This window comes from Puma concolor, chromosome C1 (assembly GCF_028749965.1).
Source record: "Puma concolor isolate L17-30 chromosome C1, mPumCon1.1.hap2, whole genome shotgun sequence".
Classification (NCBI taxonomy): domain Eukaryota; kingdom Metazoa; phylum Chordata; class Mammalia; order Carnivora; family Felidae; genus Puma; species Puma concolor.
The window spans coordinates 42945010-42967486 of NC_141674.1; the positions used below are offsets into that span (position 1 = coordinate 42945010).

Genomic DNA, 22477 nt, shown 5'->3' on the forward strand with positions numbered 1-22477 from the left:
TTTAGCAGGATGTTCTTTAATCTCTGTCCATTTGGAGGCTTTTTCTTGTGGTTGATTTCAAGCTTCATAGTGTTGTGATCTGAAAATATGCATGGTATGATCTCGGTTCTTTATGTTTATTGAGGGTTGTTTTGTGACCCAGAATATGATCTGTCTTGGAGAATGTTCCATGTGCACTCAAGAATGTGTATTCTGCTGCTTTTGGATGAAAAGTTCTGAATATATCTGTCGAGTCCATTTGGTCCAGTGTATCATTCAGGGCCATTGTTTCTTTATTGATTTTTTGCCTAGATGATCTGTCCATTGTTGTAAGTGGAGTATTCAGGTCACCTGCAATTACCGTATTCTTATCAGTAAGATTGCTTATGTTTATGATTAATTGATTTATATATTTGGGTGCCTCCAAATTGGGTGCATAAACATTTATAATTGTGAGCTCTTCTTGATGGATAGACCCCATAATTATGATGATATGATGCCCTTTTTCATGGTTGAGGCATATTTAGATTGCTCCAGTTTTGTTGTTGTTGTTTTGTTTATGGAAAATTATCTAAATTAGCTTGAAAGTTTAACTCAACGTGTGAAAACCCTAAGTGATATAAGAATTTAAAAGTTAGAAGTAAAGGTGTATCCATGTAATGATTACAGCTGTATATATGCTTGTAAACTAGAAGGACCAGAAGAAGCAATTTTCCATTGGAAATTTGGAAATTTGGAAATTTGAGTATATGGGAAATGGAGTATAGGAAATATGGAAAATTGAGTATAGGAAACTAGTTTGAGTGATAGGATTATAGGTGATTAGCTTTTTCATTTTCTAAATTTTTATTTTAACTACAACCCTTTAGGGGCGCCTGGGTGGCGCAGTCGGTTAAGCGTCCGACTTCAGCCAGGTCACGATCTCGCGGTCCGTGAGTTCGAGCCCCGCGTCGGGCTCTGGGCTGATGGCTCGGAGCCTGGAGCCTGTTTCCGACTCTGTGTCTCCCTCTCTCTCTGCCCCTCCCCCGTTCATGCTCTGTCTCTCTCTGTCCCAAAAAAAATAAAATAAACATTGAAAAAAAAAATTTTTAACTACAACCCTTTATTTTGATATAATTGAAAACATACAGGGAAGAATTATAAGAATACTACAAGGAACTCCTATATACCTTGTACTCAATTTTACTATTTGTGCTTACATTTTGCCCCATTTGCTTTTTTTTTTTTTAACATTTTATTTATTTTTGAGAGACAGAGAGAGAGCACAAGTGGGGAAGGGACAGAGAGAGATGGAGACAGAATCTTAAGCAGGGTCCAGGCTCTGAGCTATCAGCCCACAGCCTGACGCGGGGCTCGAACCCATGAATCGTGAGGTCATAACCTGAGCCGAAGTCAGCTGCTTAACTGACTGAACCACCTAGGCGCCCCTGCCCCATTTACTTTATCTCTTTTTCTCTACATACATTTATATATGTGCATATTTTTTTCTGAAGTAGTTGGAGGTTGGAGACCTTATGCCCCTTTATCCCTAAATAATTTTTTTATAAATTTTTAAAGTTTTTATTTATGTATTTTGAGAGACAGAGCAAGTGAGGGAGGGGCAGAGAGAGAGAGGAAAAGAGAGAATCCCAAGCAGGCTCTGCACTATCAGCATGAAGCCCAATATGGGGCTCAAACTTACGAGCCATAAGATCATGACCTGAGCCCAAACCAAGAGTTGGACGCTTAACCGACTGGGCCACCCAGGCGCCCCATACTTTATCCCTAAATAATTTAATGTATGTTTCTAAAAACAAGGACATTCTCTTGATCACAGTATAGTTTTCAAAATCAGGAAATTTAATATAGATAACATACTAATAATACCTAATCCAACAAACATATTCAAAATTTGACAATTGTTCCAATAATATCTTTATAAAAGATACTATAAACTTCATTTTTTTCTCCTTGTCTAGATTCTAACCTAGGATCCTGAATGCATTTAGTTGTCATGTCTCTTTAGCTTTCTTTAATGGGAAACAACTCCTTAGCCTTTCTTTGTAATTCTTGGTATTGACTGTTTTGAAGAGTACAAGTACATTCCTTAGGAGTAGAATGTTTCTCAATTTGCGTTTGTCTGATGTTTCCTCATAATTAGATTCAGATTGTACATTTTTTTGCAAAAAATACCACTGAAGTGATGATATCCTTCTTAGCACATCATATCTGGAGGCAAGATAAAGAAGTTTCCCCTGCTATCTGAAAATAGAGCATTCCTATGAAACCTTTCAAAAGTTGAAATGGTGCAGAGTGAAGAAGCAATTACCATGTTGTAGCAGCTAAAATCCTCTTTGGGTTTTTTGTTTTGTTTTTGGTCAGCAAAAACAGATTAATGTTGGTCTTTCATAAAAGCAAAGTGACGTAAAGGGAACCATTGGATAGCAGAGGATACTTGTATCTGTGGCCTGTGGGAGCTTGTAGTCTGGACTCTGCTCCATGAAGTATCAAGATACTTTGTACACTGAAAAATGCTACTTATCAGTGTATCAGTTAGTATTTTATCATATACAATTAGGAAGTGACAAGCTTAGAAAAGGGCATAGTGATGATTAAAAGTTGCAAAGTTAGACAAATGAAATGGGCTTGTGGAGGACTAGTTGTGGCCACTTTATTTGAGGTCATTCATTCAGACTTTTGACTGGAAGATAGTGTACCATAGATAATTCTGCTCTAAATGGAACAGGAGAACATAAGAATTTAGGTAAGGGAGAGAATTCAATGTAATTTCACTTCCATTCAGTCACTGTTTACCAATTGTATGCTGGGAACAGGAGACACAGTTTTTTATTTTATTTTTTAAATGTGGTATCTGCTCTGGAGAAGCTGTCATTTAGTAGGGTTTTACAGAAGAGGAGTTTCCTGGCCTGGATCTTGAAGGATAAAATGGAATTTGCTAAGACAGAGGTATTCTAGATACAGGAAGTAGCACTGACAAAGGCATGGAAGTGTGGGGTAGCATGCCATGCTCTAAGTACTTACTGTATGTATCTCAGCATGGCAGGGGTGCGGGTTCCATTCCTCATTAGTGATATTAGTATGATTCCTCTAGTAGGCTTGCTTTTCGGCTTCTTAGACTTCCCATACCTACTTGTTCACTCTTATTCTCAACTGATTGCTTTGCCTTATACATTGCTGAAAAAATAGAAGCCATTAGACCAGACTCCTTCATCTTCCATTCTAAGACCTAATCTAGAATTGCACCCATCTGATTCTCTTTCTTCCATTGAGTCACCTCTTCTTCTTATCATAGGCCCCTGGATCTCATCCTCTCTCACCTTCTCAGGTCTTTTGTTCTTCTAACTCCTTTTCCCTGGTTCACTACCATCAGCAGGCAAAAATGCCCTGATATGTTAATCTTAAAAAAGAAAAACAAAAAGTACATTTTCCTTGATACCGTAATCCCCTCCAGAGACCACTCTTTTTCACTGTTCCTCTAAAAGTAATATCTCAAAAGAAGCACACTGTCTGTATTTCTCTCTCCTATTCACTCTTTAATTCACTATAATCTGACTTCTGCCTTCCACTACTTCTTCAGATTGTTTTGTCAAAGTCACCTTTACTCTCCATGGTGCCAAATCCAGTGGGTATTTGACCTTTGGCAGCATTTGACATGGTTTACTCCTCCCTCCCCAATTCTTTCTCCTTTCTCAGCTTCTGCAACACCTCTTGTATCATTGGCTGCTGCTTCCTCTTCTCTAAATAATGGAGTTCCATAGGATGTTGTCCTGGCCTTTCTTCTTGTCTATAATTCCCTCAAGGGAAGCTTATCAGTTCCCATGGATTTAAATACTTTGATTATGTTGATAGTTATTCCCATTTTATATCCAGCCTCAACCTCTCCTCTGAGCTCCAGATTCTCATATCCAACTGCCTTTTTGTCTCACAGACATCTCCTACTTCATGTGTCTAAAATGCAACTTCGGGGGCGCCTGGGTGGCGCAGTCGGTTAAGCATCTGACTTCAGCCAGGTCACGATCTCGCGGTCCGTGGGTTCGTGCCCCGCGTCGGGCTCTGGGCTGATGGCTCAGAGCCTGGAGCCTGTTTCCGATTCTGTGTCTCTCTCTCTCTCTGCCCCTCCCCCGTTCATGCTCTGTCTCTCTCTGTCGCGAAAATAAATAAATGTTGAAAAAAAAAATTTTAAAATGCAACTTCGATCCCCTCTACTTCCACTGCTTTCTTCCTTTTATCCATATGTGGCACCGCTGCCCCCTCAGTTATTCAGGAACACCTGAATATTCGTGTCCTTTCCCCCCACCCTTAGATCCTCCTCATTACTCTTTGGTAGCAAAGCCAATGGATTCTGTCTCTAAAATGTATTTGAATGCACTTCCTTCTCTCCATTTCCACTGGCAGACTGCCTTCACTGGGGTTCAGACCACCATCACTTCTCACCGTTAGTGCAGAGCCTGTCGTGGGCCTCGAACTCACAAAACTGAGATCATGACCTGAGCTGAAACTGAGAGTCAGACATTTAACCATCTGAGCCACCCAGGTGCTCCATCTTCCTCGTGATTTTATTTTTTTTTAATTTTTAAAAATATTCATTTTTGAGAGAGACAGAGTGTAAGCAGGGGAGAGGCAGAGCGAGAGGGCGACACAGAATCCAAAGCAGAATCTAGGCTCTGAGCTGTCATGTCAGCACAGAGCCTGACATGGGGCTTGAACTCACAAGCTGTGAGATCATGACCTGAGCCGAAGTTGGACGCTTAACCGAATAAACTACCCAGGTGCTCCATCTTATGATTTTCTTAATGTCACCTTCTCTTCTGTAGCTCACTTTATTGTAAGAATACAGAACATAATACAAATAACATACAAAATATGTGTTAACTGACCTTTTATGTTATAGGTAGGGCTTCTGATCAACAATAGGCTCTTAGTAGTTGTTAAGTTTTTAGGGAATCAAAAGCTCTGGAGAATTTTCAACTGCACAGGGGTCAGCACCCCTAGTTCCCACATTGTTCAAGGGTCAACTGTAGGTTGCTTGGTGATAGTTCTTACAACAGTGTGCAGAATGAATTGGGGAGGGGGGAGGCGAGAACAGAGGTGGGGAAAATGGTTAGGAGGCTGCTTGAATAGTCCAGTTTATCTTTTTTTTTTTTTTTTTTTATAATTTTTTTTTAAATTTTTTTTCAACGTTTTTTATTTATTTTTGGGACAGAGAGAGACAGAGCATGAACGGGGGAGGGGCAGAGAGAGAGGGAGACACAGAATCGGAAACAGGCTCCAGGCTCCGAGCCATCAGCCCAGAGCCCGACGCGGGGCTCGAACTCACGGACCGGGAGATCGTGACCTGGCTGAAGTCGGACGCCTAACCGACTGCGCCACCCAGGCGCCCCAGTCCAGTTTATCTTTACATGGCTAGCTCATTTACAAAATTTACAACCTAATTTAAATATCACCCCCTCAGAGAGGCCTGTCTGACCAGACTATCTAAAATAGAACACCCAACACACACATATATAATTTATCTATATCTTCTTGACCTGCTTTATTTTCTTCATAGTAACTATATTTCACATTTTTTTGCTTGTTCATTATCTCTCTCCCCAACTAGCTTCATGAGGGTAGGTTTCTTTGGTTTATGTATTTTTTTTTAATTTTATTTTTTATTTTTTTAAAATTTACACCCAAATTAGTTAGCATATAGTGAAACAATGATTTCAGGAGTAGATTCCTTAGTGCCCCTTACCCATTTAGCCCATCCCCCCTCCCACAGCCCCTCCAGTAACCCTCAGTTTGTTCTCCATATTTATGAGTCTCTTCTGTTTTGTCCCCCTCCCTGTTTTTATATTATTTTTGTTTCCCTTCCCTTATGTTCATCTGTTTTGTCTCTTAAAGTCCTCATGTGAGTGAAGTCATATGATTTTTGTCTTTCTCTGACTAATTTCACTTAGCCTAATGCCCTCCAGTTCCATCCACGCAGTTGCAAATGGAAAGATTTCATTCTTTTTGATTACCGGAGTAATACTCCATTGTATATATTTACCACATCTTCTTTATCCATTCATCCATCGATGGACATTTGGGCTCTTTCCGTACTTTGGCTATTGATGATAGTGCTGCTATAAACATGGGGGGCATGTGTCCCTTCAAAACAGCGCACCTGTATCCCTTGGATAAATGCCTAGTAGTGCAATTGCTGGGTCATAGGGTAGTTCTATTTTTAGTTTTTTGAGGAACCTCTATACTGTTTTCCAGAGTGGCTGCACCAGCTTGCATTCCCAGTTTGGTCTATGTATTTTTAAGGGCAGTGCCTACCACCTAGTGAGCACTAAATATTTGTAGGAAAATGGGAAAAAAAGCTTAATTATTTTATGGGCTTAATTATGGTTTTCTTTGGTAAGAGCCACAACATCTCTGTTCTTAGGACTTTTGAAAATTACTATTGTTAACTATTGAAAAACCTAATATCTGCATGACTCCATGGGTTGAAATTGATTTCTCCAATTCTTTTAGAACTCATCAAATTGAGGCTGCTCCAACTAGCTCTGCGTTTGATGGATTTAAGGCAAATCTTGTCTTTAAGGAGATTGAGAAGAAACTTGAAGAGGTAAGTAAGATTTGTATAAAATACTACCAGGAGGACCTTGAGCCTAGAGTCTTGAGCCAGTTGTTGCCATGAAAGGGTACAAGTTGAAAATTTATATGATACTGTCAAGTATTGAGTGTATTTTAGACTTTTTTTCTCTTTTTTTGTTTCGTTTTATTTATTTTGAGAGAGAATGACAGAGCACAAGCGGGAGAGAGGGGCAGAAGGGGGGGGAGACAGAGAGAGAGAGAGAGAGAGAGAGAGAGAGAGAAAGAATATATCTCTAGCAGGCTCCATGCTCACTGCAGAGCCTAATGTGGAGCTTGATCCCAGGATGCTGGGATCATGACCTGAGCCAAAATCAAGACTTGAAGCTTAACCAACTGAGCCACCCAGGCACCCCTTGCATGTATTTTAGATTCCTGAGTGTCTATTATAGTTTCTTCTTAATTCTGGTAAGACTGTATTTCAGAGATGTGTAAATCTCCAAACTTGAGTAATATAAAGAACCTATGGTAAAATTCTGTTAAAATCTGAACTGTAGAGGAAAGGCTAATAATATCCTTGTCACTCTCCTCAGTTTTCTTTTTCGGGGAGATAATAATTTTGGACAAAGTTCATATGTAAAGAGATTCTAATTTATTTTGGTGTGATTTCTTTGTGAACTAAAAAGAAGAAGAGAGAGAATCCCTAGCAGGCTCTGTGCTGGCAGCACAGAGTCTGACATGGGGCTTGATCACATCAATTGTGAGATCATGACCTGAGCAAGATCAAGAGTCAGATGCTTAACTGACTGAGCCATCCAGGTGCCTCAGAAAGAATAATAAAGTGTATCTTTAAATGTGCCTAATAACAAAACTCTTTTTAAAAATAAATCTTTTGTGCTTGAGCTTTTTCAAAGTAGGTTTTTCTTGTAAAAATAATGCTAATTTAAAAGAAATTCACGCTATATATAGAAAAGAAAAATTAAAAATCCCCTACATTTCCAGGGGTGCGTGGGTGGCTCAGTCAGTACAGTGTCCAACTTTGGCTCAGGTCATGATCTCATGGTTTGTGAGTTCGAGCCCTGCATTGGGCTCTGTGCTCATAGCTCAGAGCCTGGAGCCTGCTTCTGATTCTGTGTGTCTCTCTCTCTCTGTCCCTCCCCCAGCCAATTCTCTGTCTCTCTCAAAAATACACACATTAAAAAAAAAAAAAATTAAAAAAAATCCCCTGCAATTCCATTACTTTGAGTTCACTAAAATGTTAACAGTGATTGTGATTGACATTGTTTCAGACATCTCTCTATGTTATACAGTGCTACATAACTAGGAACATATAATATGTGTTGGGTTTTTAAAATTATACTCTGTATACAAATCTATTTTTATGTACAATAATTAGTTCTTAATAGATACTAATCATACTAAGGCAATTTAACTTTTTTCAAAAAGAGCTATTCTTTTTCTCTCTCTCTCTTTTTTTTCTTTGAGAGCTATTCTCTTTAGATGGGATTACATATTTACTTCATTGTTTCAAAACTAAAGGCATCTTGGGATATCATTACTGATATTAAGTTTCAGACCAATAAGGCACAGTTATAGCCACAGCCACACAGTTCTAATTAAACATCTATTAAGGTGACCAAAGTGGGTTGAAATAAAAGGATTCAGAAAAGTTGAACTGTGTATTTCATTCATGCTACAGTGTGAAAGGCATACATTGTGCATTTCTCCTCCTTATTGTAGCACAAAGAACTTATTAACATCTAAAGTGATTGATTGAACCAGTGTGACTGGTGTTTTGACAAAGGTCCCTGTATTTCTAAGATTTTCATGATCAACAACCTTCCAGAGGTAGACAGAGAGCAAGGTTTGCCGGTTCTGAGCAGGCAGGCACCAGCCCAGGAGCCGCAGACCTGTCTTGCCACCATCTTGTGGGGATATACCTGCATGGGTGGCGGGGGGTGGGGGGAAATACCTGTTTTATAACCCGCTTTTTTCTCTTAACAGTGTGTTCCATGCCCATACATATAAATCCTTACCATTAGTTTTAATGGCCACCTAGTGCACTTTTGAATTTATGTATCATCTATTTAACTAGTCTCTTATGATGAACATTGGTTGTATTTAAATTTTGCAAGTAAAATAGTGAGTGGTATAGTAAATTTCCCTTTTTAACTCATCTTTAAATACATAATGCTGGGTGCCTGGGTGGCTCAGTCAGTTAAGGGACCAACTTCGGCTCAGGTCATGATCTCATGGTTTGTGAGTTCGAGCCCTGCTCGGGCTTTCTGCTGTCAGTGTAGAACCTGCTTCAGATACTGTGTCTCCCTCTCTCTCTGCCCCTCCCCTGCTCTGTGTCTCCTTCTCTCTCAAAAATAAACATTTTTGGGGCGCCTGGGTGGCGCAGTCGGTTAAGCGTCCGACTTCAGCCAGGTCACGATCTCGCGGTCCGTGAGTTCGAGCCCCGCGTCAGGTTCTGGGCTGATGGCTCGGAGCCTGGAGCCTGTTTCGGATTCTGTGTCTCCCTCTCTCTCTGGCCCTCCCCCGTTCATGCTGTGTCTCTCTCTGTCCCAAAAATAAATAAACGTTGAAAAAAAAAATAAATAAAAAAAAATAAACATTTTTTAAGTTAAAAAAATAAGTACTTAACACCATGATCACTTTAGCATAAATAATTAAAGGGGGGAAATTATTGGTTTGGATATCTATTTTGCATTTTGGCATATATTGCCAACCTATCCACTGACCAAAAAGAGGGCACTAATTTATAAACAACAGTTTGTGGGTGTGACTGTTTTTTCTTCACACCTTCTCTAGTGCTATGTTGGCTGGTTTATAAAAACCAATCTGATAGGAAAAAATATCTTATTATTGTTTTTTTTTTTTAAAGCAATTTCTTCCCCCAACATAGGGCTCGAACTCACCACCCTGAGATTAAGAGTTGCATGCTCTACTGATTGAGCCAGCTCTGAGGCCCCCCTCTCATTACTGTTTAATTTCTTTCATTCTGTATGTCCACTAAACTGAAGTTGGACTCTATGAGGGTTCAACTTGAATTTTTTTTTCTTGCCACCAATATTTGCCTGCAGAGCAATCCATCAGATAATTGCTTCTGCCAAGTTACCCCATTTTTTCCAACTTTATTCTGTCAAAAAAATCAAATAAAAATAATTAGAGAGTATCTGGTATGGCTGTATGTCAATCACTGAATACTTTATTATTGAGATGAACAAACCAGTGCTGTTTTTCCATTTTCATTCCATCTTCTTTTAACTTTGCAAATGTATTCCTCCTGCTCCCATTTTAATCCTTTTCTCCTCCCTCCATAACCTCACTTGCATGGACTTTGTCCCCTTGTTTCCTTCCCACGATTGTAAGTTTCCTAAATGTTTGTAAGGACTAGAAAGAGTGAAAGTCTTGAAATCTTTTGTCAATTCATGCATTTTCTGCATTAGCAAAGGAAGTCTGGCAAGAGATTTTATTTCTACTTTTGTCGTTGTTAGTAATACCCCGTTGCCCTTCTTTGAATTCTGTCTTAACTTTTTGTTCCAGTTAAGTTTGAGACAGGCCCTACTCCTTGACCTTTTGCCTACTCAGAAAGAAGTACTTTTCTTCACTCAAGGACACACTTAGAACTTTCTTAGTATTAATGATCTTTAGTTTCACAAAATGTGTATTTTCTCCCTTTTAGCTCTCTCCTTGTCCATTTCCTTACTCTCTCACGTCCTCTTCAGTGAAAAATGTTATTTTATCAGAGGATCAGTTGATTCTTAAAAGTAACAACAAGTGCAAAATCAATCTACATCTGTTTTAAGGAGGCAGGTGGAATTTCTCTCCAAGTATGTTAGGTAGAATTCCTAAATGTTTGCTGGGGTTTTCCTGCTCTGACTTGTTGGTGTCTGTCATAGCTCTATTCCTGAGGCATTATGCAAGCAGATGGCATGGATGCACCTGGAAATAGTCATTCATGAGCTGTTGGCCCCAAGGGAAACCTGGCTCTTGGGTGGCCCACTATATCAGGATTATTAACTCCCTCTTCTAGATTGTTTTCACAGAAACTTGAGAGATAAAAGATCTCAAGGAATGTGGAGAAGACTTGAACTTGCTTTTAAAAAATTCCTTTATGGAGACAGAAACTGCTTTCATAGGCTAAAGTTGGAAATATTGATGTAACCTACTTTGTAATACAGTATGGTCAAACGACAAGAGCCTTGAATTTAGAATTAAACCAAACTGGGATTGAGTTTTGGTCGTGCAATTTACTAGCCATATGTCCCTGCCCCTCAGGGAACAGCGTTTAGTGGGAAGATAAACATGGAAAAATTTTCCCAGGGGAAAAAAAATAACTGCTTTAACTAGAACCATGGATGCATTGGGCAAAGGGCTATCAAAGTGTCCAGTAGAGACAGAAATGCCTTCCCAGAAGAATTAGCAAGTGAGCAGGGACTTGATGAGGTTTGTGTGAGAATGTGACTAGGAGGAGGTGAGTGAGCTGGGATGGGGCATGAGCAAAGGCATGGAGGCACATGTGGTTATGGAATTCAGGATGATCAGTATTGTTAGAACATGAAGACTGAGGAGAATGAGAAAGTAGCTGAAGCTAAGAACAGATAAACATCCCTCAGATTTTGAAGAGTTTTGAGTGATAACGTAAAGACAGACTTCATCCTATAGGGTATGGGGAGCCACATTTAAGAAATTCCACTTGGATGTGTTAGATGGCTTATGTTAATGTTAGATGAGTTATATTAGGTGGATTACTCAGCAGCCAGATAGAGCATAGTCTGACGTGTTCTTAACCTTTATGAATCTCAGTTGTTTTTTTCTTTTCAATGAGCTGATATTAGTACCTGTCCAACTACTTACAGGGGTTTATGGAGATTAAGGAAATAATGTATATGAAAGCACTTGAAAACTTTATAGCCCTGAAAAGATTATTATTGTCGTTAATAATTTCTCCTAAATGTAACTTAAAATAACTTAAAATAACTTTCCAGCTTCATTCCCCCAAGATCCAAAAGTAATTGGTGGTTGACATATTACTTGTATAATTCTCTATACTAACCCAGAAAATAAGTTGACCCCTCCACCCAAAAAGACTTTGCTTTCAGAACCAGTTATGTTTAAGTTCTAAGTGTGGAAAACCAGAAACACATGTAAAGGAATTTATCTGCAAAAAAAAAAAGAGAGAGAGAGACTGGGGTGTGTGTGTGGGGGGCGGGGCGGGGGGGGGGGGTCCAGTATTTAGGCAGGCCAGAGTGAATCTTTCCGAAACTATGACAAAGGAAAGCTGCTTCAGTAGAACATGCTGCTGTGCCCACCCCCATCCTCCCTTTCCTTCCACCAGTTGTATCCAGAAAGCCATTGTCAACAAAGGATTTGGCAGATGAGGGAGTTGTTGCCTGTTGCCTTTCAGATTTTTCTGGGCAAAAGATCCTAAGGGAGCTTGGGGATTGCGGCAGGCCTGGCTGTTCACATCATGTAACTATTTAAACATTTAATTTGGGGAAAAAGCCAGAGAAACGAACTTCATATAACTCCCAGAGTTTGTTTGTTTGTTTGTTTGTTTGTTTGTTTGTTTGTTTGCTTTTTCTTTACAGGAAGGGGAACAGTTTGTGAAGAAAATTGGTGGTATTTTTGCCTTCAAGGTGAAGGATGGCCCTGGGGGTAAAGAAGCCACTTGGGTGGTGGATGTGAAGAATGGCAAAGGATCAGTGCTTCCTAACTCAGGTCAGTGAAGTAATGACTTCATTTACAGGAGCACTGACAAGTTCACAAGGGAAAATAGGGGTCTGCTTTGGTGTTTCCTAAAAGGGGTGGCTGTAGAGGTATAGGACCTTGTTAAAGAACCAGTGAATCCTTGAGAACAGGAATATGTCACAGCTGCCTCCTCCCAAAGATTGGGAGGCTCCATCATGGAGTTGACAATCTTAGGCTTTAGAATTAGACAAACTAGTGTTGGGATCCTGGCCTTACCACTCACAGATTGTGGTTTTGGACAAATTATTTAACTTTTCTGAGCCTTGGTTTTCTGATCTCTAAATGGGAATAATAAATGGTACCTATTTCATAAGGTTGATGCAAAGATTAAGAGAATTATCTTTTAATTATCCTATAAAGCACATGTGGTAGCGTGTGGTTACATGGCCTTGAAAGTTCTGTCTATACCCAATCACTACCTCCACTTCCTCTCATCCCAGTCTTTCTTGAACCCACTCCATTCAGCTTGTATCCTCATCGCTATTCCAAAGCTGCTCTTGTCAAGGTCACCAGTGACCACCATATTGCTAAATTGAGTGGTTCTCAGTCTTCATGATATTACACTTCTAGGCTTTCCTCTTATCCACTGCCTGTTCCTTCCTGGCCTCTTTTCCTGTTTTCTCATCTCCAAATTTCTAAACATTAGAGTGCTCCAAGGCTCAGTTCTGTCTCCATTCACTCCCTGGGGATCTCTAGTCTCATTCTTTTAAAACCATCCCTACACTGATAACTCCCAGATATCTTCACCATGGACTCATCCACTGAACTCCAAGGTGTATATCTAACTGATCCAAGTTTACTTGGATACTTGGTAGGTATCTCAAAGCTAACATGTATAAAACTGAACTTCTGACACCTGGGTGGCTCAGTTGGTTAAGCATCCAGCCTCAGCTCAGGTCATGATCTCACAGTCTATGAGATTGAGCCCTGCACGGGGCTCTGTGCTGACAGCTCAGAACCTGGAGCCTACTTCGGATTCTGTGTCTCCCTCTCTTTCTGCCCCTCCCCCTCTCATGCTCTGTCTCTCTCTCTCTCTCCGAAATAAATAAACATTTAAAAAATGAAAAAAAAAAAAAGCTGAACTCCTGATTTCCTCCTACTCACCTTTAATTATGTATTCCTCTCACCATCAACCCATCTCCGTAAAAATTGCTTCTCAGTCCTAGCAGTTGTTCGGTTCAAAAACCTTGGAGTCATCATTGGCTCCTCTTTTTCTCACACTCCACAGTCTGATCCATCAATAGATTCCTGGTCTAAGCTTCCATCATTGTTTTGCTTGGTCTCCCTGTTTCTAACCTTGCTCCCTACAGGTTCTTCTCCACATACCAGCTGGAGTGATCATTTTATTTATTATTTTTATTGCTATTGTTATTATTACTATTTTAAATATTTATTTTTGAGAGAGAGACAGAGCATGAGCAGGGGAGGAACAGAGAGCGAGGGAGAGAGAAAATCTCAAGCAGGCCCTGTGCTATCAGCTATCTGGTAGCTGAGAGCGCAGAGCCTGACTCAGGGCTCATTCTCACAAACGTTGAAATCAAGAGTTGGATGCTTAAATGACTGAGCCACCCAGGCACCCTGGAGTGATCCTTTAAAAACTTGAGTTAGATTGTGACCCTCCTCTGCTCAAAACCATCCAAAGGCTTTCAGCTCACTCAGTAGAAGCCAGAGTTCTTACACTGGCACCACATGATCTAGCCTCCGTTTTCTCTGTTCTACTACACTTTCCCTCACTTTGCTCCAGTCCTACAGGAAGGATACTCGTTGCCATTGTTGACATGCGGGTGTTCCCAGTTCAGGGGCTTTCTACTCTGTTCCCTCTGCCTGGACTCGTCTTCCCTTAGATATCCTCATGGCTCGTTCCCTCATTTTCTTTGGATCTTTGCCCAGATGTCACCTTCTCAGTGAGTCCCTTCCCTAACCATACTTCATACCTGTTACCATTTCCTCTTGCCCTTTCCTGTCTTTCTTTTTCTTTCCTTCTTTCTTTCTCTCTCTCTTTCTTTCTTCCTTTCTTCCTTTCTTTCTTTCTTATGAAATTTATTGTCAAATTGGTTTCCATACAACACCCATGCTCATCCCAACAGGTGCCCTCCTCAGTGCCCATCACCCACTTTCCCCTTCCTCCCACCCCCCATCAACCCTCAGTTTATTCTCAGTTTTTAAGAATCTCTTATGGTTTGCCTCCCTCCCTCTCTGCCCCCCCTTCCCTTCCCGCATGGTCTTCTGTTAAGTTTTTCAGGATCCACATAAGAGTGAAAACATATGGTATCTGTCTTTCTCTGTAGGACTTATTTCACTTAGCATAACACTCTCCAGTTCCTTATTTTTATTTATAGCACTTACTGCCATCTGATATACCATATAATATTTTACTTATTTGCTTATTGTCCATCTCTCCCACTTGAATTATAAGCTGCATGAAGATAGAGCTTTTTGACTGTTAGGTTCACTGCTGCATCCTCATTGCCTACAAGAGTATCTGATATATGGTTGGTCTTTGATAAATAAATACAGTAAAACCTTGGATGGCAAGTAACTTGATCTGTGACTGTTCTGTAAGATGAGCAAACATTTCTAGTAAATTTTAACTTGATAAAGCAATGTCTTGCAATACAAGTAGTATGTGAGGCCAAACATCACATGATTACAACCAAGCCAGTGATTCTTGAAATTCTCTTTGATATACAAGTGCTTTGGATTAAAAGCATGTTTCTGGAATGAATTATGTTCACAAACCAAGGTAGTTTTAATTTAATTTAAAAACGAACAGCAGAATGAATGATGTAATTTAAAAATGAACAGCAGAATGAATGATGCGTAGTACATATTCAGCAGGTTACATTTTGTATGTTGTATTGTATGTTACACGCCTCCTGTTGGAAAGAGCCTGGTGTACTTAAGAAATCTGATGGATGGAGACTACCTTTCTGGAGAGCTTCAAATACCATGCTATGAACTTTGAAAGTGACTTGATATATAAGCAATCCAATTAAAGCTTTTTAAGTAAGAAAGTGCAAGTTAGGGCTGTGCTTTAGAGGATGAAGCTGGTGCATTAGATCTGACAAACTGCAAAGGGAGAAATCAGAGGTAGAGAGAGCAATTGGGAGGATGGATGTTGTTACCATCTGAGCAAAAAGAAGAGCCTCAGTGTTGACAGTGAGAAAAAAAAATGTTATGTTGTAGTTGCCAGGGATATTTGGGGTGAAATTGATGGGACCTGGAAGCTGTGTAGGAGAAGGAAGTCTATCAAAGATGGGAGAGTTTCCTTACTAGTACCTTATTGAGGAAGGTCCTGGAGGAGTAGATGACATCAAGAACACAGGAGGAAGGAAGGTTAGCTTTAGCAAGCAGCAAGGAGGGATGGATACTTCCTTCTCTGAGAGGGTAAATATTCAGGGGCATTTTGGGGTAGAAAGGAGGTTGGCAGAGCTCTTGGAATAAAGTTTAGAACTTGGAGACAGGAGAAAATGTTAAGAGTAGCACTGTTGAATAAGGAATCAACTAGAGATTCATGATGGAAGAACTGAGGCAGTAGTAAGAGCATCTTGTGCAGGCAGCATGGTGGCGTTGTGGAAAGTTTTTGAATTATATATAGTCCCTTTTTTTCCTCAAAATGAGTAGGCAGAAAAATAATGATGTGTTTGGATTTTATGAGCTGCCACTCTTATGTTGTATAGGAAGAAAAACTAAATGCTTCATCTAGATTTAAGCTTATAGAAATAAAAAGAACTTTTGGAAAATAGCTATTTCAGGATTATATTTTGATATGCCCAGGCAGGTGATAAGGTGATATTTAAAAAATTTCTCCTGTATTTTGTTATCATTGTTTGTCATGAAAGATAATATGCTTATGGAAAGCTATTGCATGATTTCAAAAAACCTTACTACCTGTGTACTCTGGCAGTGAACTCTCCCCATATTAGGTGCCCCATCCCAGACCTGAAGGGATTTCACCCTGGGGCAAGGTAATTTCTGCTGAAACTGACACTTGTTGGCAGCCAGGAGTAGCGTTGAAATATGGACTTACCCAGTAAAAGCCACCACTGGAAATTGCTAGCTCCTATTACATCAGCCAACAAGTGCCCATTTGTTAGAGATCAGCTATGCTAAAGCATTAATAACCTGTCCTAGTTTGAACTAGCATCTTAAAGAGAATTGCTAGGTTTTTTGGCATGTACAGTGTTGAGAGTTTTACTTACTGTTGACAAAGTAAGATTTCCTTAAACGTATTTCATTTGCTTATATTCTAAGAGTTTGATAGTGATTATACAGATGACTGTATTAAGGACCTTTAGATTTTATGCATTTTCCATAATCTTTTCTTCTTGCCTAGGTGCCTTTGTCTATGAATTCTGCCCCTCCCTTCTCTCCTTTGAAACAACTCACATAGCATATCTCTAGGAAGCCAACTTTGATTAATCTAACTTGACCATTATCTTTCATTCCTTTATTCTGCCCTCTCAGCATCTACCTGAGTCCTCAACCCTGCCCCTTTGTGGGGCACACGATATAGCAGGCCTCAGAGTGTCACATCCCCAAGGTACAGTAGAAAGAGCATTGCCTTTGGAGACACCCAAACTGGGTTCAGAACACAGCTCTGTCACTTACTGGATGTGTACCTTCCCTGAGTCCAGTTGTCTCATCTAGAAAATGGTGAGAATAATTTCTATCCATGGAGCTGTTGTGGGGATTTAATGACATAAATCATTAAAGTGCTTTAGCATAGTAAGTGCTCAGTTGCTTCCTCCCCAACATATATTAAATAATAGTTTTGCTTGAACACATGGGACTCATCTAAGACTGCAGAAGGGCTTAGGGAACTGTGAAAGTATCTAGATTCATCAGATACTGACGAACTCGTGAATGCCCAATTAAAACTGAGCCATTGAATGTTTGAATCCTTCCTGTAACAATAGGAAGCCATAGCGCTTAGCGGTTGGGAGTGTGGGCTTTAGCAGCAGCAGGAATCTGCTTTCAGATATAGCTCAGCCTCTTATTTAGTTGTGTGATCATGGGCAAGTTTTGTTTTTTTTTTTTTTTGACTTCTCTGATCCTTATAGGGTTGTTATAAAGATCAAATGAGTCCATGTATGTGAAGTGCTCAGCATAGTGAAAGCTCAGTAAATGCTGATATTACAGCAGCAGCAGGCTTCACTTTATAAACTTACTTTTCAATGACTAAGAGTCCTTTCTTGGAATATTAGGATCAAATCCAATTATAAATCAAGTCCAACAATCTCGATTTGCTAACTTTCTTTCTCCCTGTTCTTTGGTGATATAAATCTACATGGGAACTAGATTTTCTAGACTGTAAGTCCCTTCATTTTCCAAGCTTCACACCTTTTTTTTCCAGTAATAAGAAGATTTAGTCAGAAGCAAAGATGGAATAGCCATTGAATATCAATCTTTTTAGGGGCTATCCCTGAGTTCTAACACATATAATAAAAATTTTTAACTTTCAATCTTGTTTTAACTATTTAATAATAGTTAAATAGTTATTTATAATAATAGTTAACTATTTAATGGGCATGCTGTATTTTAATGATTTACCACTATCTTAGTCCATTTGGGCTGCTGTAACAAAATACCACAGAGTGAGTAGCTTATAAATGACAGAAATTTCCTTTTCACAGTGTGGAACCTGGAAGTCCAAGGTCAACGTGTCAGCCTTGGTCAAGGCCCTCTTGCTGCTTTATAGATGGTGCTTTCTTGCTGTGGGTTCACATAGTAGAAGGGGCTGGGGGCCTCCTTGGAGAATCTTTAAAATAAATTTTTAAGTATTTTATTTTGAGAGAGAGATTGAGAGCATGTGCATGAGCGGGGGGAAAGGCAGAGGTGGGGGGGGAGAGAGAGAATCCCAAGCAGGCTCTGCACTGTTAGCCCCTGGAGACTTTTATAAGGCATTAATCCCATTCATTAGGGTCCACCTCCTGACCTCCCCACCTGCTAATATCATCACATAGGGCATTAGAAGTTCAACATGGGAGTTTTGCGGGAACATTCAGACCATAGCATCCTCTAATCTCTTATTAAGGCACAGATTATATTAGCTATTGGGCCATGATTTGACAGTCTTTTGAACTCTACATAATCTACTTATTATTCAGCAAGTATTTATTGATTACCCTTTATGTGTCAAGCACTCTTCAAGAACCTGGGGATATAGCAGTGAACAAAACTGACAAGGGCTCTGTCCTTTGAAGTGTTTATTCTAGTGGACAAATACAGACAGAAAACACCTGAACAAATAAATAAGGTAGTTTCAGATAAGTACCACAAAGAAAAATAAAACAGAATAATAAGCTAGAAAATGACTTGGTTTCAGGGAGAGGCCAACTTTGAGGAGGAGCCAGCCATTAGAGGATTATTGTTATATTAATTGTCTAAAACACTGAGTGCTGACAAATATTTTTCTGGGTGAATTTTTTCTTTTGTACTTGAAAATTCTTATTTTTCCAAGGTAGACATGGTTGATTTAGCAATGAGATATTAGAGTCTTTGTTATACAGTCTTTTTATTCATTGTACTTTGATATTAAAATTAATATTTTTAAAACTTTCTATTATAAGTAATATGCATGTAATATAAACAAAAATTAGAAGACTCAGAGAAACAAAATGGAAAAATTACTCTCCTGGAATCCCACCATCTATGTCAGGGGTTGACAAATGATGTGGGCCAAATCCAACCCACCACCTGTTTTTTTGTTTGTTTTGTGTAAAATTTGTATTGAGGTCTTGTAATAAAAAGCATACATCTGAAGTGTATAGCCTGATAAATGTTTACTGATGAATATGTATCTCCCAGATCAAGCTGCAGTATGTTGCTAGCATTCTGGAAGTCTCTCTCATGCCCCCTGTCATCACTGTCCTCCCCCCCAAGAAACCACTATTCCAAATTCTATCACCATAGATTGATTGTATTTATTTTGGAAATTTATTTACATGGACTCATACAATATTTATCTTTTAGGTCTGGCTTCTTTTGCTCAGCATCGTAAGATTTTTTTAATTTGTTATATGTAGCAGTAGTTTGTTTTTACTGTGTGAATGCCCCAGAATTTATTCATTCCATGGTTGATAAATCTTTTCAATGTTTCCATTCTGGGGTCTTATGAATAAAGCTGTTATGAACATTTTCATATGGGTCTTGTAGTGAATGTATGTACTCATTTCCACTTGGCATATAACCAGTAGAAATACTAGGTCATAAGGTACAATATAGCCCGTTTGCGCATGTGTGTGTATGCTATTTTACATTACCTTCCACATTACATGAGAGTTTTATTTGCTCCACATTTTTGACAATACTGGTTACTGTCATTGAGCTATAATTTAATATAATAAAATCTACCCTTTTGAGAGGTATCATTCTATCAGTTTAGGCAAATGCATATATTTGTGTAACCATCACCAAAAGTCAAGTGATAGAATATTTCCATCACCCCAAAAAGTGTTCTCATGTCCCTTTGTAGTCAATCCCTTTCTCCCACCCTCAGGCCTTGGCAACCACTACTCTGATTTCTGTCCCTTTTCCAGAATGTCATAAATGGAATCATATAGTATGTAGTTTTTTGTTTTGTTTTAAGGTTTTGTTTGTTTGTTTGTTTTTAGAGAGAGAGCAGGAGTAGGGGACAGGGGCAGAGCACAGGGCCCGTTGCAGGGCTTGATCCCATGACCCTAGAATCATGACCTGAGCTGAAATCAAGAATTGGATGCTCAACCAACTGAGCCACCCAGGCACCCCTTCAGATTTCATTTTTAAGTAATCTCTACACCCAAAGTGGGACTTGAACTTACAACCTTGAGATCAAGAGTTACACACTCTACTGACTGAGCCAGCCAGGTGCCCCAGTACATAGTTTTTTAAGCCTGCTTCTTTCACCAAGATTCATTCATGTTGTTGCATGTAACATCAGTAGTTTCTTCCTTATTTTTCTCCCTAAAGGTCAAATAATTACTGTTTTATATTGGAACAGTACATTTCATATCAACCAAAAGACAAAAATGCAGTTTAACTTAAACACAGAAAATAATGGCTTCTCTGAAATGCCTTATTTCTAAATCAGACAAATAAACAAATTCTGTTCCCTTCCCTCCCCCAATGCAAGCCCACAGACTTTGCCCAAAGTCTTGTGTTTTCCATGCCATATGGCATCCAGCATCTTGGACTTGGGAGGCGTTTGAACATAGCAATGCAAACACTTGAGAGGCCTAGCAAATGGCATTCAAAAGGGACCTCAAAGTGCAGATACATCTTTTCAAACGTGTTACAGACTGAGCAGCTCTTTGAACACTATCATTGTGCTTAAATTCAAGAAGCAGGCTTTAAAAATGCAAAAGTGGGGGCTCCTAGGTGGCTCAGTTTGTTACGTGTTGGACTCTTTATCTCAGCTCAGGTCTTGATTTCAACTCAGGTCTTAATCTGGGGGTTGTGAGTTCAAGCCCCACATTGGGCTCTGTGCTGGGCACGAAGCTTACTTTAAAAAAAAAACGCAGGGGCACCTGGGTGGCTCAGTCGGTTAAGTGTCTGACTTCAGCTCAGGTCATGATCTCTCAATCTGTGAGTTTGAGCCCTGTGTCAGGCTCTGTGCTGATAGCTCAGAGTCTGGAGCCTGCTTCGGATCCTGTGTCTCCCTCTCTCTCTGCCCCACTCCTGCTCATGCTCTGTCTCTCTTCATCTTTCAAAATTGAATAAATGTTAAAAAAAATTATTTTTTAAATGCAAAAGGCATATAAGTTGTATTCCAGTGCAGATCTTCAGCTGATCATTGGAAAAGATTACAACAATAAAAAAATCTTTTGTGTCACCTGCCCTTCCCTGCACCCAAAGCTGGAAATGAAGGATAAAACAGAACAAAACAACAATGAGAATTACAGATGGCTTTAGAATCATTTAGGAATCCACTGCTTCTGATTAAAAATTTTTAGAAAATTGTTTTTAATGTTTATTTTTGAGAGAGAGAGAGTGTGGGCAGGGGAGGTGCAGAGAGAGAGAGGGAAACTCAGAATCTGAAGCAGGCTCCAGGCTTTGAGCCTTTAGCATAGAACCTGACATGGGGCGTGAACCTACGAACTGCAAGACCTGGGCCTGAGTTGGATGCTTAACCCACTAAGCCACCCAGGTGCCCCGTTGATTAAAATTTTTTTAATGCATTAGGGAATCATTAAAATGAAAAAACACAGGCGTAATTTTGCTTTGACTGCTCTTCATGTATAAAATGAGCTTCCGTGTAGAGTGCATTTGAACTACAAGTTGTGTGGAAGGTGGGTGATGTGAAAGGTGGAGTTGCTGGAGGCATTGCAGGGCTTTGGGAGAGAGGGGTTGTTTCTTTTTGTTGAATAGTTTATCCATTCACTAGTTGATGCACATTTGGGTTTTTTTCCCCAGTTTTGGCCATTTGAAGAAAGCCACTAGGCACATTCACATAAAGTTTTTTGTGTGGACATACGTTTTCATTTCTTTTGGGTAAACACCTAAAAGTGGGATTCTGAGTCATATGGCAATGTATGTTTAGCCTTCTGAGAAACTTCCAGACTGGGTTTTATTTTTTTTTTTTTAATTTTTTTTTCAACGTTTTTATTTATTTTTGGGACAGAGAGAGACAGAGCATGAATGGGGGAGGGGCAGAGACACAGAATCGGAAACAGGCCCCAGGCTCCGAGCCATCCGCCCAGAGCCCGACGCGGGGCTCGAACTCACGGACCGCGAGATCGTGACCTGGCTGAAGTCGGACGCTTAACCGACTGCGCCACCCAGGCGCCCCCCAGACTGGCTTTTAAAGTGGCTGTTCCATTTTACTGTCCCTCCAGCATTGTATTGACCTTTTACTTGCTCCTCATCGTAATCAGTATTGGATATTGTCTTTTTTTTCCTTTTTGGCCATTCATTCTAGTAGGTATGTAGTAGTATCTCACCCATGCTTTTATTCACGTTTCCCTGATGACTAATGAAGTTGAACATAGTTTCATGTGCTTTTTTGGCCATTTGGAGATCTTTTGTACAGTGTCTGTTTATTATTTGCTTGTTTTGGTATTGGATTATCTAACTTTTCTAATTGAATAAGAGGAATTTTTTATATATTCTGGATACAAGTTTTTTGGTCAGATCTGTGAATTGCAAATATCTTCTCCTTCTCTGTCTACTACCTGTTTTGGAAATAGTTTTATTGGCACAC

The 22477-nt window shown here is 39.7% G+C and overlaps 1 protein-coding gene across 1 annotated transcript in view; it reads left to right on the forward strand.

Annotated features, from left to right (window-relative positions):
• The window catches only part of SCP2 (sterol carrier protein 2), a 128247-nt gene that overhangs the window by 100079 nt on the left and 5691 nt on the right, over positions 1 to 22477 (forward strand). Inside the window, exons 13-14 of the mRNA XM_086717022.1 lie at positions 6481 to 6574; positions 12138 to 12267. Of these exons, the coding sequence (XP_086573148.1) occupies positions 6481 to 6574; positions 12138 to 12267 (224 nt within the window). The remainder of the gene's footprint in view (positions 1 to 6480; positions 6575 to 12137; positions 12268 to 22477) is intronic.